Source organism: Poromitra crassiceps (assembly GCF_964638095.1).
Source record: "Poromitra crassiceps genome assembly, chromosome: 28".
NCBI lineage: Eukaryota > Metazoa > Chordata > Actinopteri > Beryciformes > Melamphaidae > Poromitra > Poromitra crassiceps.
In genome coordinates this window covers 12,762,162-12,779,852 of record NC_139651.1, presented here as the reverse complement: position 1 = coordinate 12,779,852, position 17,691 = coordinate 12,762,162, and the positions used below count along the sequence as shown (strand labels likewise).

At 45.7% G+C, this 17,691-nt stretch overlaps 1 protein-coding gene across 1 annotated transcript; it reads right to left on the bottom strand.

The window, feature by feature from the left end:
- Positions 1-2,128: 2,128 nt before the first annotated feature.
- ccne1 (cyclin E1) lies at positions 2,129-17,044 on the bottom strand (the record flags this gene model as incomplete). Its single annotated transcript, XM_083662154.1, has 10 exons — positions 16,962-17,044; positions 16,093-16,155; positions 13,638-13,807; positions 12,565-12,700; positions 10,591-10,737; positions 7,669-7,764; positions 3,915-4,049; positions 3,467-3,578; positions 3,061-3,221; positions 2,129-2,317 (listed from the first exon to the last, which is right to left on the bottom strand). Exons 2-10 carry the CDS (start codon positions 16,120-16,122, stop codon positions 2,129-2,131), a joined length of 1,176 nt encoding a protein of 391 aa, XP_083518280.1. The 5' UTR covers positions 16,123-16,155; positions 16,962-17,044.
- Between the last annotated feature and the right edge of the window lie 647 nt (positions 17,045-17,691).

Sequence of the window (17,691 nt, the reverse complement as noted above, 5' to 3'; positions counted from 1 at the left end):
TGAACAGCAGTGAGAAGGCAGTGCTAGGTCAGCCAGCTGCCAAGGAGACACAGCTCTCCATTTTGAGTCCATAAAAAAAGGTCTCGTCTTCCATCATCAAAAGTGTCTTATATGCCACATTGGCAATGGTGAAAGGTTTACTTAAAACATGTTGAGATCAAGAGATTTTCAACGTGGGGAGGTGGGCCTTCCCAGAGGGGCTCCAAACAGTTTCAGGGGAAGCTAATGCTCAATTATTGTCTATATGGGATCAAATAACAATCATGATCCATAGGCATCCAGGAATTGAGCGAAACTATGCAAGTATGGGGGCAAATCTCCAGGCTTTGGTCGAGGGGAGGCCCACCATTAGGGGTGGGACAAAATATCGATACCCACGTTATCGCGATATTTCCAACCGCGATACGTTATCGATACACTGGCGCCAAGTATCGATGTTTATTAATTATTTTTTATTTTTTTAACAGGCTAAAATATTATGCTGTGTGTGGTAGTTGAAACATAGTTTCAAGTTGACTTTATTTATGTTTGTAGTTGAAACAAAAACATAACTACTGTAGGCTACATGAATGGAAATGTTTGATCATTAATATCTACTTTTAGAAATTATATAGGTAGGTAGGTAGGTTATATAGGTTTTCTTGTTTTAATAGTAATAATAAAAAGACTTAATGTGTAACTTTTCCTCCGTGGTATCGAAAATGGTATGAGTGAGTGAGTGAACTCAGAGAGTTCATGTCAATTCTGCTAATAAATGCATAATACATGATTTTTTGCCTTCAGAGGTATTTTTTTCACTTGTTACACAGGTATCGTGATGTATCGTCTTCCAATATATCGCAGTATCGCAGTATCGTGATATATCGTTATCGAGGGCCAAGTATCGTGACGATATCGTATCGTGAGCTACTCAGCGATTCCCACCCCTACCCACCATGTCAGACTTTGGAAAAACCCTGGTTTAGATCATACAAGACACAGGAGTTCAATTTTAAAAACAGAGTCTTGAGACATTGTCTTTATTGGAAAATATATGTAGCAGCATTCCATTTAAAAAAAATCAAACATAAATCTTACATTTTGATGGTGGGGGGGGGGAAAACTGTTAGGAGGGGTAAAAATAGGGGTAAAAATAACCGTTAAATACAATCAATATTTGAGCTTCTGAAGCCTGGCTGGTTCATTTGTCCATTTAGGTAGCCAAGCTACTGGTCCCCAAGCAAAACATGGTAATGTTTTGACCAACAAAATGGCAAGACTAGAGCCACATGCAACCAAACACACAATAACACACACACGCAAGCACGCACGCACACACGTTTCCCCCCTCCGTCATGCAAAGCCCACTTAATAGCAGCAAACAGAGCCATAGACGTAGCCTGGGTAAACCCATCCCCCACGTGACCTGCTCTTAGTCTGGGAACTGAGAGAGCAGGTCACGTGGGGGCTGGGTTTACCTAGGCTACCATAGACGACCCTAGGAATAGTTTTTGGGCACTTGAGTCGACTGGTAATCAATATTAATCCGAGAGAGAAAAACAAAAACTCAAGCTAAATCAAGCTGAGACTCTAAAAAATGTCTGCTCAGTTTAGCCTCTGCAAAGAAAATAAAATGCATCAACAACCACCACATGCATGTGTGGTAGGTAATTAATGCAAGCGTGGGTGCAATGCTATGGAAAAATAAAATTAAAATATCCTATTGGGCGGTCCTGTCCCAAACAGCCCATTCTCTTCCTGTTTTCATCCAAACTGGCAGGTTAAACGTAGATAAAACTCCTTGAGAGACATGTGGGGTCGGGGCATCCAAGCCAGTCACGATCATCGTTTGTGAGCATTTCCCCATTTTGCCAAAGTCTTGTGCATATTCCTGCACTTTCTACCCGGAGATTTAAAACCATTTGGATCGGTGACGTTGGCATGGCTTAAAATGAGAGCCTGGTCCACCGCACCGCTTCCATCAACCTGTTCCACTGAATCTCATTGTGCAGATGTGTATAGGTACTGCACACACAGAGGCACAGCTCTTGATTTTCCAACACAGCAAACTTCCATTGCAACCTCATATAGCTAAGTCAGTGGAGATCCGGGGAGCATTTTGCTGGGAAGTTTCAGTGTCGTTGCTCCTCTACTCTAGAAGGTGTGGCTCTGGGGATGGAGTGCTGCTGATCCTAGGTCTGATCTTAGGCACGGCAGCGTCCACTCGGAGCGTCTCTTCGGTTTTCTCACTGCTGAGGGGCGGGGTCAGGACGCCTGACGGGACGGGGCAGTTGCCGTGGCGCTCCAGTTCTGCTTCCCGGTAGGAGGACGCTTTTTCCTGCACGCACAACCACAGAAGAAGAAATATATAATAATTAAACACCATGAGGGATCGATGGAACAATCATGGAAGGAGGAAATGAATATCAATACATGCCATTTATTAACAAAGATGACTGAATAATTAACTATGGCTCTATGTGAGTCTTTGGTCAAGTTTAGACAACTGTGCCTTTAAGATGTGAGGGGGGGAGGATGCCTCATTTAACCTCAAGCAGAATTAACTTACTTGTCCATTTGCATTGAAATTTTGTTTGATATGAAAAGGGTGGTACGGGCCTTCGCTAAGCTTGAATTTCCCCAAGGGGATGTGACATTTTATGTTATCTTCTCTCAATCTGTTCAACAGGATTATATATCGGCGATTAATAGTCGTATACATTCACCAACCACTTAGTGATGTCAGGAAAAGCTCAAAACATGGCAGGTGCAAAACTGAAGTGGTCTGCGGGCAATAAAACTGCCTTATTCCAAATCCATCTTTGGTGCATTTGAAATTACCTTACCAGATCAGTTTATTTATTGTACAGTTCATTTGGTAGTCGTCAGTTGGAAGGAATTTCTTCCGAATTATTTCAGATACAGATTTTGCACCGACTGTTTAACAGCTTTAACAGTTTAGTCTCCGATTGTGGATTTCTACACTTATTCCACACAATTCTCAAAAAGTCACTTTCCCTCATCAGCACAATGTTCACGTTCACAGACCTACAGGAAGCCAGCAGGGTCAGTGTGACTTACCACCCATGTGAGGTAGGCGGCGTGGGTCTGGATGTTGTGCATGTCGTCGGCGGGGATCCCCGTGAACTTCTTCATAGACGATCCACCTGCAACCTCCTGCAACGCCATGGCGAAGGGCACCATCCACCTCACGCACTCCTCCACCTCCACCCTCTTCAGAGCTGCATGGAGACAAGAGGACAACAGAGATACTTCAGTCAGTGCTACACAACCAGGTTAAAGGGAGACGCAGAAAATATCGTGGGATAAAGAACAGAAGTTTACGTTAAGAAAAACTATGATTGTACTTTTCTGATAGTTGCCCATGTTCACAAATATTTGTCATAGTCTTATGCATCCATGTTGCCATTATTGCCAAAATTATCACTGCTATCCAGATTCCAGACAAGAGAGCTGGTGCTTTTACCTGAGACGTTCTCCACCAGTTCCAAGGAGGAGAAGTGGAACAGCGCAGACGCAGCAAGGATGCCATTGGAGAACTCGAGGCAGCGGACATCTAGCATACACAGGTCCAACAACTAGGGAAACCATATGAATAAACAGTTATCATTTAATATGTCAAAACATATCTGGATGTAACGTTGCAAAAATAGTTATTTTTCAAAATGAATTCTTGTGAATTTGTGTGTGTACACACAAACAGGTGCAAAACTCAATGCAGGTCCACATCTTTTTGTTGCAAACCTTTTGTGATAAACATTTCGTGGTGTCTTGTCACCCCTGAAAAAATGACTATGTTTGAAACATCTGTCACAATTACAATTTTGGTGAACAAGAAAGACGTCCAGCACCTCTCAATGAGGTGGACAGACCGCTCTTATTTTCTAGGTAAAAAATAAGATAAGAGGCTGTACCTGGGAGATCTGCGTGAACATAGCCTGAGGGTATCTGGGGATGAGCAGCTCGTCCGTGTTTTTGAGGTAGGCCACCTGCATGTAGACGTTCAGCCAGGAGATGGGAGTCTGGGGGCTCAGGCTCCACTTCAGCTCCTGTGTCAGAGGAGATAGACAGAGGCTGCATGATGCTCAGAGCAACAAGGCACTGAAGCCTGAAGATCCAACTTCTGACAAGTTTATAGTTCAAACAAAGCTGTGCCAATTCTGTACAGTCCTATTGTGCATTTGTGGATTTGCAAACTTAGCAACTTTAACATGACGCACTGGTGTCAAAGTGCAAATATCAGCCTTAACTCATGTCGGACAAATGCAATTCCAAAAGTATTCACATTATGTAGCCACGCCCATTTCAGAATCAGAATCACTTTTATTGCCACAGTAAAGTAAAGGTAAAGTAAAGGTGAAGTCCCACTGATTGTCACACAATGTGTGAAATTTGTTCTCATTTGACCCATCCCCTGGGGGAGCAGTGAGTGGCGGCGTGCGCCACGCTCGGGAATCATATGGTGATCTAATCGTGCATTCCTTTATAACTGGGGACTGGTAATCTTACGACTTCAAAGGTCATGAGCTGGGTGGTGACGTCACCAGAGCTGGTATTTCCCATTCCAAACTCGTTGGAGCCTCAGCAGCCCCAACCTCAAAAATCCAAGATGGCTGCGCCGTGCAACAACAGTAGTAGTAATCGTAGTAATATTGTTTAGCACTTCTGTTTTGTTTGTGTCTCATTAAATCAGCTGTACACACAGCACTGCCTAACTTCTATCTGTGTGGACATGAGGCTGCAGTGTTTGTATGCGCAAAACGCCGCGAAATGCCATGTTGTCAATTGTTATTGCTAACAATGGCTAGCGACTGGATCGCGACTGGATCTGACCAATGAACAGTGAACTTCCCAGCTCAAGTTTTCTGCAAATGGAACGCTAACAAAACGGATGTGATGTCATTTAGCCTCCACATCCCAGTTATTTTGCGATAAAGGAACGCACGATAACCCCCCAATTCCAACCCTTTGATGCCGAGTGCCAAGCAGGGAGGCAAATGGGTCCCATTTTTATAGTCTTTGGTATGACTTGGCCGGGGATCGAACTCACGACCTCCCAGTCTCAGGACGGACACTCAGACCACAAGGCCACTATGCAAGTTACATACGAGGAATTTGTCTTAGTGTCTGTATGCAGCGTAGCGGTCACATCAATATACAGAGATAAGAAGTAGGAAGATAACTAAAGACAATCACAACTTGCACGTGCAATCAAATCGAGTAAATATATACAATATGTACATGAGTGGTGAAGTGTTCTGTGGATAATAAATATGAATTTACATGAGATTTACAGACTGAGTTAAATATATGTTAAATAGGCAGTGGATTTACATGAATTTACAGTCAGAGTAATAAGAGTTTACATTGAATGTACATGAAATTTACAGGCTAAGTTAAATAGGCATTTGACCCGGTTGTGTGGTCGTGTCACGACTTCCGGCAAAAAAAAAGAAAAAGAAAAAGGCCGGCTGCTCCAATATCATCCAACTCTGAATGAACTAATAATTTAGCCAATTGTATGTAACATACCAAATAAAAGCAAACGACAATGTCTAAGAATGCAACGCCATGTAACTGGCTCGTTAATTCTCGCATTCCAGGGAATTACGTTAACGTCTGCGGGTCTTATAGACGCAAGTGGCTCGAGCTGCGCTCGGAGGAGAGAAAACCATCTGAAGCTTTCTTTGTTGGAGTCCAGGGGCCGGTTGCACCAACTGGTCTTAACTATGCCTGGTCGTAACTCCTACGTCGGTCTTAGTTAAGACCATGGATTTACGCCTGTTGCACCAACACGGCTTACTCTGGTCTTAACTACGCTGGTCGTAGCAATGCGCGTTCATGTGAATTGTCGGGAAATGCCCTCTGATTGGCCCACATGTGCCTCGCGCCGTCACCCACTACTGTATGTGCGTCACTACACCCTCCCTCCTCCCACCCCCCTCCTCCTGTGGAAGCCCCGGGGGAAAATGGCGGCGGCGATTAGTGTCAGGGAGTCTGAATGAAATTGAATGTAACGTTCCCAATTCTATGTATTACATTCTAAAAAAGTAACGGCAACATTTGGGAAGGCTAAGCCACACAACTAGTTAGTTATAATCTAACGTTGTGCTTTCAAAGACGGCGAACTGGCGGTGTTACGACGCGGAGATCTCTGCTACGCCTCCTCCTGACGAGGCGTAGGAGTTACGCCTGGTCTTAGTGAAAATAAGGCTTAAGTCGTCTTGGTGCAACCGGCGTAGCTGTTTGGTCGTAAAGTTACGACCAACTTAGCTTAAGACCAGTGTAAGACCAGTTGGTGCAACCGGCCCCAGGTATGTTTGACAAGAAAGTGCTCGTCATTGTCGACGATAACGTTATCTGACCTGGCCAACAGTGGATACTCCGCTTGCTTGCTGTGTACCGAGCTCAAAGTAGTAGGCTACGTTCTTTGTTTTACCCCCTGCACTGCCCGCTACAAAAACAACTCTCTTCTTCTGGCATTCTTTTGTATTTCGCGCCGTGACCGCCGGAAGTGTTCAAACAACCCGGAAGAATTTGGCCCACTGTATGAACATAAGGTGAACACCATCAAGACAACAGTAAACTCGCCACCCCCCTCTGGGCAAACTGCGTCTCCCCCATGGGTCAAGTGTCATTTTGACAACACCAGAAGGCAGAGTGAGATGCGTATTGCGTTACTACCCATGTTTCATCTACATCTGATCAGTGGTCTGAGATATTAGATGTTCCACATGGACGAGTGGACTAACGAACAGACAGAAGGACAGCAAGCCATTTGTGATGTGTCTGAACTAGGCCCCATCTGAATCCTTTGATCCTTGATGATGGTGGGGTGGGGGTACATGTGTGTGTGTCTGTGAGTGTCCTTTGGCTTTGAGTGAAGGATGCTCGCACAACAGGAAGCATGTACAAAAGTGACTTCCGGCGATGCCGCCTTAATCAGTCGCCGTTTCTCAATGTCAAGGATCCTTCCTTGGCAGGATGGGTCTTCCTACAGAGGGCAGGCAAGAGTCCTTCCTCGCTGGCTAGGAAAAACCGTGGAAGGACCCATCCTGCCGAGGAAGGAGCCTTAAGCTTCTGGCATACTCTTCGCGCACGCGCTGGAGGCGGGGCTCCGAGGAGGGCGCGCGCACTCTGCGCGGGCCAAAACAGAAGATACTCAGTGCGCAGCTCCAGGCAGTCTGAATGAAATTGAATGTAACGTTCCCAATTCTATGTATTAAATTATAAAAAAACGACCCTCAACATTTGGGAAGGCTAAGCCACACAACTAGTTCGTTATAATCGAACGCCATGCTTCAAAGGCGACTTTACGACGGTGAGGACTCAATCACAGCAGATATCCACCGATAGCCTACCACGGAGATCTCACAGGCACAGGCAGCAAAACCCGACGCGCTGATAGAAAAATCTCCATGGACGCGCCGCGCTGCGCTCAGGCCTCGCCCCCGACACGCCCCGTGCGATGACGTCATAATCGTCGTGCGCCCTATGCGCTTGGCTGGGCGCGAAGAGTATGCCACAAGCTTTAACATTGAGAAGTGATTCAGTCATTTTTGTACATTCTTCCTGTCATGCGACCATCCTTCACTCCATGGATCCGGCACCAGGAGGGTCCGAGCGCAGCAGCGGTGTATAAACAAATTCTGTGAGTGTCTCGTTTACCTTCATTATGATGAGTTCCATACTGAGAATCTCATCCTCAGTGCAGGCTTCGTCCGTAACGTACGCAAACTGGTGCACCTTGGGAGGATACATCTCCTGGGAGAGGGGGGAGAACCAATGACAAGAGGGGAACCAGCGTTAGCTCAAACAGACCTCTCATCCAGTTCCGAGCGGCACTGATCTTTGAGGGTGTGGTGTTTTTATTTGACACATTCATAAGTTTTTTTTTTCTCCGGCAAGTGGAAAAACTACGTCACATCTGTATTGCAATGAATTGTGGGTAATTAAATCAGTGAAGTCCGGTGAAGTCTACACACCAAGCGGACTCTGAGGCCCAATCTCAATGTCCCCCCTAAGCACTGAGCCCTGAGCCCTCACAGACTTCATTGACATCAGCTGGTAAGTGATTGAGGGGGAGAGGCTGCAAGCGCTCAAAATAGAGAGCTCCAGGAACGAGTCCGGAAATCATCGATGTTAACAGCCCTAGTTCTTCAAAGTTTTCGCCTATGGGAGTTTTGAATGGGTTTTTGGCGCGATGCTTCTAATAAGGTCTCTGGGCAACGCTGGCTTAATCAAACGCGAACCAGTGTTTAGTAACATCATCTTCACACATGAAGACCACTTTTATGAGTTTTGAAGCTTTTATGTGCCGTTAAAAGGGCGGCTAGCTAGCAAACGGCTAAATGAGACTACAATGTCGACGCGGATATTATACGTCATCACGAGTGAACGCGGAAATTCTTTCTCTCGCAATCAATGCGTGGACGCCTATGCGACACTGTGTGTAGTTCTGGATTAGCTTAGCACGAGCTTTTTACCTCTAGGGCTCGCAGTTACGCTTCAAAACTCATGAAAGTGGTCCTCATGTGTGAAGATTATCCCGCTGAACCTTGGTTCGCGTTTGATTAAACTTGCGTTGCCCACAGACATTATTTGAAGCATCGCACCAAAAACTAGGGGTGGGGGAAAAAATCGATTCACCTAAGTATCGCGATTTTTAATGTCACGATTTTTTGGATCGATCTTTTATTCCAGAATCGATAATCGCAAATTTAAAAAAAAAAAAAAAAAAAAATTTTTTTTTTGGGTGCTTGCAGTCAGGCCACTCACTGAACAGCAGGCCAGGCGCCGCCTACTGGTTTACTAGTGGTTTTATTACTTTATTAGTTAGTCTGAAGTAATAATTACACTTCAGGGTTAAAGTGGGTGCATCTCATTGTAAAATTGGACCCAAATCTGGCTTCAAACGGCCCAAATTTCACGCGCGTTGGCCCATATCGGCCTGGCCTGCTTGGTATCTAATGCCCGGCCTGAATTATGATCCCAGTCCGCCCCTGTTTTTAACTATATCGCCCAGCCCTACTCATGATATATAATATACAGTCTCTAGTGTATGATTCAACTTTTCCCATGTTCTAATCTAGTGTAAAAAAGCAAACAAACTGAAAAAATAAAAGAAAAAAATAAACAAAAATCGCAATAAATCGTAATATCGAATCGCAATAATCGTAGAATCGCAATAATCGTGAATCGCAATATATATTGAATCGGCACCAAAGTATCGTGATAGTATCGAATCGGGAGATAAGTGAATCGGCACAGCCCTACCAAAAACCCATTCAAAAATCCCATAGACAGAAACAGTGAAGAACCAGGAAGTTCGGGACTTCCGCATTCAGCCTACAAAAATACGTCATCCCTGGAGCTCTCTATGGTATAAAGAGGAACGGGACAGCACTCTCACGTTACCCTGACAACACCAACAACAACTGCAGCCATGTCTCTGGGGTTTGGGATTTGTTCTCTTACATTTGCTTTTTTGTTTACAATATTTTTATTCATTTCAGTTTGCAAATGATTGTAACAGTGACAGTATAATAAGATTATTTTGCAAGCAATTGTATATATACCCGCTCCAGCCACCTTCCTCCCACCCCCCATCCCTTCACAAGACAAAAAACAAAAACAGACAAAGCATACACCTACATGTGAACTTCTTTTTGGTAGCGGTAACGTTTGCTCCTTCCATCCGTTTACCGTTTCTTTCACACTTCCGGGAAACCCCCTAGTAACCACGGTAACCCAAATATAGCATCACAATGCTATGAACTGTGGGAAATCCCCTCGGGCAAAGTCTGCAGAGCTGCGGACTTACGGAAAGTCTGCATAAAGTTCTCGAAAAATGTCTGCCGAGAGCCCTCGTGCACTTGATGATTTCACAGTGGGACAGCCCTAAGCCCTCGCGGGCACGCGCCTCAAAGCCCGTGAGTCTGTGAGTGCGGACATTGAGATGGGGCCTGAAAGTTTGCTTCAGGCCCCTTGTGGACTGGATGTATTGTGGATCTGGACGGCCCTCTGCACTCGCAGACTTCCTGGGAACGCGCTCGTAAAAAGTCGACCAAGTGTCTGCAAGTGCGCTGAAGTGCCCATATTTAGATTGGACCAAGAGAACATATTCACCCTCATCTGCCACAGTGCACAACAGGGTTTTCTCATACTTCTATAGAGACACTGCATGAAATAGGCCACGCCCATCACGGGGGAAAAGCTCCGTTCATTTCCACACACCAGCGCCATTTTCCTTGAATTAAACATAGCTAAAAGCTGTTGTGTGGTGGGCTGCGCAGACAACAAATGTAAAAAATCGCCAGTTAAAGTTTATTTGTACCCCCGAGGAAAACAAGGAAGCCATTGAGAATTGGCGAGAAGAAAAATGTGGATGTTGCTGTCAATTAAGTAAGTTGGAGTGTTCATCTTCTGTATATACGATCTTTTTGTGCAAGACCCGATCATGCACGCGACATAGGAGAATGCCAGGATTGGACGGGAGTTTGTGTTTTCCCCCGTTTTGGGCGTGGTTTCAGAATGATGACGCGCTCCGCAGTGTCTCTATTGTACATGTGTGGACTCCAGCCCTCCTACCTCCACTTTGGCAGCGATGAAGAGGCAGGTGATGCCGATGAGCTGCAGGGTTGATTTGAACAGGTTGATCTGTGTGGCGATGAAGCGATCAAAGTAGTCCTGCGCCAAGTGGTACGTCTCCCTGTGCAGTTTGTACACCTCGCTCACCTACGACACACACACACACACACACACACACACACACACACACACACACAATCGTATAATCGATGCATCGCGATGCGGACGTGTGAATCGAATCAAATCGTTAAAATCGTAAAAAAGGGACTTGCTATTTATCTGACTGCTTGTATTAATTGATGGAAACGTAGCCATGTGCATTAATAGTACAGAAAATTGAGGATTTGATACTTGGAGCTGCAATACTGTTTGAGCTGTATCAAGATGCATCGTGGAATCGAAGACAGATGAATCGTAATCGAATCGAATCGTGAGGCCAGGGAAGATTCACAGGCCTAATGGACTGCGGACATGAATCTGTACCATGCGGTTGTTCATACTGAGAATACATAGCTATCACATTCTATATGGACCACGTATAATATACTTATACATATTTTTTTATCCCCCATTAGTGCTAATTCTTATTTTTATTTATCCTGGTTGCTGCTCCACCCTCTGCTGATCTGGGGAGAGTCGAAACTGGCTCCATGCTTCCTCCGAGACATGGGCAGTAGCCAGCCGCTTCTTTTTCACCTGACAGGGGAAGGGAAGCTTCACCGGTAGGACATAGCACATGGGAGGATCGCACTATTCCAACGAGTTCCCCTCCCTCCGAACAACCAGAGGAGGCACCACTTCAGTGACCAGGATATTGCATGTTTTGGTGAAGGGGTTCTTATATGAAGGAAACCCCCAGGGGGCACGGAGAGAACATGCAAACTCCACACAGAAAGGCCCTTTTGACGACCCCACCTGGGCGGCCGGTGGGCACTCGAGGACATGCGGACGGGCACGCATTCCTTGGGACGCTCACAGCGTCCCAGGAGGGAATCGAACCCAGGACTTTCTAGCTGTGAGGAGACAGCTCTACCACTGAGCCACCGTGCCCCCTAACCACGTCTAATTATACAACGCTTGTTTGCTCATGTGCTACAGATGACACACAGACGCTCCTATGGCAGGACAGGTGTGCCTAACGTTTCTTTACACTTCAGTTCTACTTTGACATTTCTCAACAGCACAAGATCTACCTGGTCGTGCTGCACGCCCTATCCACATCACTATGCAGAGACGCTCCAAACGGACGCAGGAAAGGTATGTCAGGTGCCTGCAGCCATCCCGCGACACGCCCAACGCCTAGTCAAACGCCACATATCTCCACCGTGGACACCAGGTGGTTAAACGTGACACTGACAGGCACGGACTGACTGGGTGAGTGCGAGACACTGACAGTACAAAGTTACACCCTTTATCCAAACATGATTTGGGGATAATGAATGCAGCCGTTTGGCGTTCATGTTTACACCTCGAGCGTGGAGAGGAAAGCTAAAAGAGGAAAACGGAGTTGCAGCAGTCGATTGTTGCATAAAACCTTTTTGCCAGCGAGTTGAACCTGAGCTGATGTTCCTCAGCTGACTGCCACTTCTCCAACAAGCTACGCTAACGTGCTACGTGAAGGGCTGAGTGCAAAGTCATGTCGCCATTACTCCTATTTGAAACACGTAGAATCGAGTAGAGGCTTCTTTTCTTCTTGCACCCTTATCTTAAATGGCCATGTTAGGGAGCAGTGTTGGGCAAGTTACTTTCAAAATGTAATATACTACATATTACTAGTAGTTACTTTCCTTTGAAAGTAATAAGTTACTTTACAATATCACCGTCTGTGCAGAGTAACTCGTTACTCACTTGAACTCGGTTCACTTGAACAGCTCAAATGAACCAAGTGAAACCCCACTTATGATTGGTCTAAAATAACAAAACGCAGAGGGGTGTTGATTTGTGGTCCGAAAGACCCAGGGCCATGCCACTGACCTCCATGAGCCAGTCCAGGAGAATGGCCCTCATCTTGGGCTGGAGACGGGGATGCTTCTCCATCATATTGACGTCCCTGGTGTAGCTCTTGTCCTTCTCCAACATGTTGTTCCATACCACATCCTTACTTGCCCAACTGAAAGGAAGGGAAACATAGAAGATACACTGGTAAAAAAAACAAGGTTGTCACTTTAGGTTAATATTGAAAAAAACGTGCAATGTCCTAAACGAACAGTAGTCAGATGATAGACAATCACATAATATTGTACCGTGTCTGTCCCCCTACTTGTACAAAGTGTGCAAGGATGTATCAATTACATTGAGATTAGGATTTTATTTCTAAATACATAAGATGAACAAAAACAAACATTTCTGTGACTGCGGGACTGTTTTAAATCTAATCTCTGCAATCAGGTTAGTAGCTTTAGCTTGTCGTGCCAGTTTTAAATTACATTTTGTGGCCATCGCCACACCTTGGTGTTAAACCTGGAGACATTTTAATTTGTTGTGGAACTTGTGGTATATGGCGGTACTCCGTGTACAGAATATTTGGAATAAATCCGAAGCATTGAATCTACTGATAATGGTAGTGTGGGAAATTTAAAAAATATTTTGGGGGCCAATTTTGCCCCCACGGTCTAAAAAAAAATGGGGGCATTTACAAAATGTTGGGGGCACTTAAAAAAGTAATTAATTAATGCATAAAGTTGCTAAAGCGTAGTGTGGACAACAGCACACTGTTTTCTTCGTCTTCTTCCAGCAACCAGCTTGCAGGTGTTGAGTGTGTTATAGATGGAAATTAAATGAATTGAATGAAAAAAATATATAGAAATCTTGGGGGCAATTTTTGCCCCTGGATCATGGTTTTTATGGGCATTCTGAGATTTCTTGGGGGCATTTGTGCCCTTTCCCCTGGCTAAATTCCTACACTGGATAATGGTCAAGTTAAGCCTAGTAGGCCTACTGCCTTGAAAACTCTATGCTTAGAGAGGGAAGACACTATCTGGGTGGGTTTCCAGGTACCTGAGGCCTAATTTGAGACAAGTGACCAGACAGACAGCAGCAACACTCACCACAGTGCAGGGAGAGGGGAGGAGCGCACAGGGGTGACAAATATGTTGTTGCAGGCGTAGTGGGGGAAGCCTGCGACGATCAGGGCAACCGGTTGGTCCTCTTCCTGATCAGGCGTGGGGATCCACCTGTGTGGACTTGTGTAACCAGCGTCAGGACTCCAGCCCAGCTGCTGCACAGGAGACACCAGGATGGAAAAAAAACAACAGAAGATGAGAGGGTGGTGAAAACAAAATATGGAGGAGAGTGGCTAAGAGTGAGACTAGTGTAATCAAAGGCAGAAAAGAAGCCAGTAGTACTTAGTAGTGAAATGAGCAGCTGAACTCGACTTCAGGGCTCAGAGACACCAAACTACGGTCATATGATTTCAGCAAAACGGGTAAAATGGACGAAATCATGGAATTTGGTCATAAAAATGGAATCAACGGTAAAACATGGAATATTTCCATAATTTGGCTGGAATTGATCAAAGTAGGCTAATTATCAAAATAAGAAGTAGATCTAATCATCGTAGTAACCTAAGATTTCACCATTGTAAAATGGGCCTAGAGAAATCATTCAGTTTTGGATTGGGGTGTTTTGAGAGGGGGGGGGGGGGGGTCGGTCTTGCGTGGGACCCTTACTGCACTTCACACAACTTAGTTTTCACATTTGAGAAACATGTCGACGAGGCTGTCTGAGAGAGGCAAGTCAAAAAACTGAATTCGGGGGGAAATAAAACTGAATTTGGGAAAAAAAAACGGATTTCATGTGGCTCTACACACCAAAACCACGTCAAAGAACTAGCGGCAACAAAGGCCGACTGTTGCGTCCCTCTCATGTCGCCTGTGTCGGGGCCAAAAGGTTGCACTTGAACACAAAGACTATAGCTAACGGTCAACTAGTACGTACGTTGTGCGCCTGCGCGAGACCGAGGACTGCGGATATACAAACCCCTGTTTATGATACATACATGAAACCACGCAGTATTTGCCCACCATTTTCACAACATTCTCACTCATCACTTTAACAGAAAACATGCTACAGTGTCAAAGCCTGTGCCGAATGCGCCGAGGTTGCGCCGCGGCTGGCGAGGCTACCGGCGCAGCTGGCGTGCAGCTCCCCGAAAATGTGACTCGATGCAGCTGAGGTGAACAACAGCGCAAGTATAATATGATGTAGATGGGGAGATAACAGGACAGAGTGAAAGCTATTACCAAGATGATGCACTACATTCTCTCCTTGGGCTAACTTCTAGTCATTGAAATCTGAGTGAAATCACACAATCTACTCATTTTGCTGGGGACTCCCCTGCGACGCCCTCGTCAAGCTGACGTTCGAGTATATAGGTCAAGCTGCCGTCGGCAAGGCTCCAAGTCGAGGCTGACTTGTAGCATGTTTTCTGCATTTGACGGTTTCGTAATATAGCTAGCTACTTCTAATCGAGAATGTCAGATAAAAACTCGCAAGTGGCATTGGCGTGGTCTTTTGCTTGTAGAAGGCGGAGATGGAAAAATGAGGAGACACTGCTCAAGTGGCTTTCGCGAATGCCCGGTCATTGTGAAAAAAACATTTGTGTATTGGAATGATCAGGTGAGATGAATTTGAAAAAGAACGTTTTGTGCGTGCCCTCTCTTCTCATGCACTGATTTGTTTAGCCGACTAGCCAACCAGAGTGATTTCTCTCACTGATGGCCGCCGCCCCGACGCCGATTTAACATGCCGAATCGGCCGGAAAAGCTGCTGACGCGGCCGACTAGTGCCAACGGTGCGGGACAGACCGCAAATACTAGGGGCACAGACGCTCACCGAACCGACGGCCCAGCGTTGGCCTGGTGTGTCAGGAGATTTACAAGCAGCGTTGACCAGAGCATGTGAGCGGAGCGTGGAGCGGGGGGATTTTGGCTTGAGCGGGGAGCGGGGACCAGAGCGGTACCGGAGCGAAAGTTGGAGCGGCACCGATCACCCGCTCAGTACCGCTCAGTCCCGCTCGAGTTTCGATCACAACATGTTCGTAACAGAATGCATCGGTGCGTGGCCATGTGCACGCCCACTATTTTCTTGCCAGCTGCTGCGAGACGAGAAAGAAGAGAAACGAACATGCAGCCGACTCTGCTGAGCTCATGTTATTTGTAGTGAGCAATGCCCATTGCCCAGGCGTTTAAACGCAAATTAAAACACCCTGGCCTTTTGATCTCTTTTATTCTTTTGAGCGGAGAGTGCGAGCGGGTGAAATCTGTATCGAGCGGGGAGCGGTCTGGAGTGGAGCGGTCTTGAGTGGGTGGAAAGGACCGCTCCGGGAGCGAGGAGCGATAATTATCACCGCTCCACTCCGCTCACATGCTCTGGCGTTGATCCAATACAGACATGAGTGATGAGTCAGTGAATGGACTTTACAGATCTGAGAGGAGTGTGAAGACTGCGGTCAGTCAGACTCAGGTTGTATGACTTGAGACCTAGGGTGGTGGAGATAGCTACCTCGGTGTTACGCTGCTTCTTCTTAGTCATCTCTGCTACCTCCTCATCAGGATCTTGTAAATACTGAGGAAGCAACAAGGAGACACTCATGGTTATTTCTGAATGTGATAAGAGTTCAAAGCCATGGGTCCCTTCACGAGCCCGGCTAGATTAGGTCTCATTCATTTCCACTTTCTTCTTCCTCTGTGGCAGTTCTGAGTTTGTTAAAGGTGGAAACTGATACCTTTCCTAACATGTTTTGGAATGTCAGCAAGGATAACGTTACCAATCATGTGTGTGTGTGTGTGTGTGTGTGTGTGTGTGTATGTGTGTACATATGTGTGTGTGTGTGTGTGTGTGTGTGTGTGTGTATATATATATATATATATATATATATAGTGTGGGCGGCTGTGGCTCAGGAGGTAGAGCGGGTCGTCCACTAATCAGAAGGTCGGTGGTTCGATCCCCGGCATGTCGAAGTGTCCCTGGGCAAGACACTGAACCCCGAATTGCTCCCGATGGCTGTGGCAGCTGGCCGCCTTCGGTGTGTGAATGGGTGTATGTAGGCACATTGTAAAGCGCTTTTGGATAAAAGCGCTATATAGATGCAGTCCATTTACCATATATATATAAAAATGTGTGTGTGTGTGTGTGTGTGTGTGTGTGTGTGTGTAAACTGTCATCATATCATATTCATATATGTAATGTAATCTTATTTGAATGATGGTTAAAATAATAGTTCTACTTGCAGGCATTGACAGTGACATCAGGTCTATATTGTAGTTCTATACTGTAACTGAGGCCAAGGCTAGCCAAACTAGTGACTAGCTGAGGCCAAGGCTAGCCAAACTAGTGACTAGCTAGCCACCTTGGCAGATTTGCACACTTACAATAGCAACATCTGCCTTCCTCTTCCTCGCTCGTGCTGCATTTTCCTTGGGCGCCTCGGGAGCAGTAGACTTCGATGCAGTCGCTTGCCTAAAACAAAGTAGCAGAACATTGCAACTGTAAAACACAAAAGTTAATGTTACGCTCGGTTAGATATGCGTGTGCACTCAAAACTTGGTATTGTAGCGACAACCGACAAGCTAACTAGCCGGATGGCTAGCTGCTGCATCAACACTACTTTTCTCTCACTTCGTCGTCACACACTTTGATTGACACGCTTGATAGAGTCGTGAAAATGGAGGATTTGAAACTCACCGTCTTCCTAGCATTATACTCAAACGCGTGTCTCTCAAGTTGGGAGTAAACCTGTGAATGAGAAATGTGTTGTTTTTAGTTTTCTTTGAGTTTAACAACACATCAACACACAATCCCAACCCCCACTCTCAAACTCCCTCCTCCTGACAAAGCCCAGCTCAGCCGGGCGCGGGCAAATGGAAATGAACGCGATGTTAAAACTCGGTCAAAAGTACGAAATCCTGCAAGGACGTGCATGAAATTAAGTCGATGAGCAACACCTGACCCTATATTATCTGCCGAGTCTTGCAGTTCGATATATTGTCATTGAGAAATTGGTTATTTTTCACCGACAACTTTGGACAGCTGGCTGGCCTGGATAATGGCCGAACCCAGCTGGGACGCTTATACTTGTCTCCATTCACCATCTCTCTACAA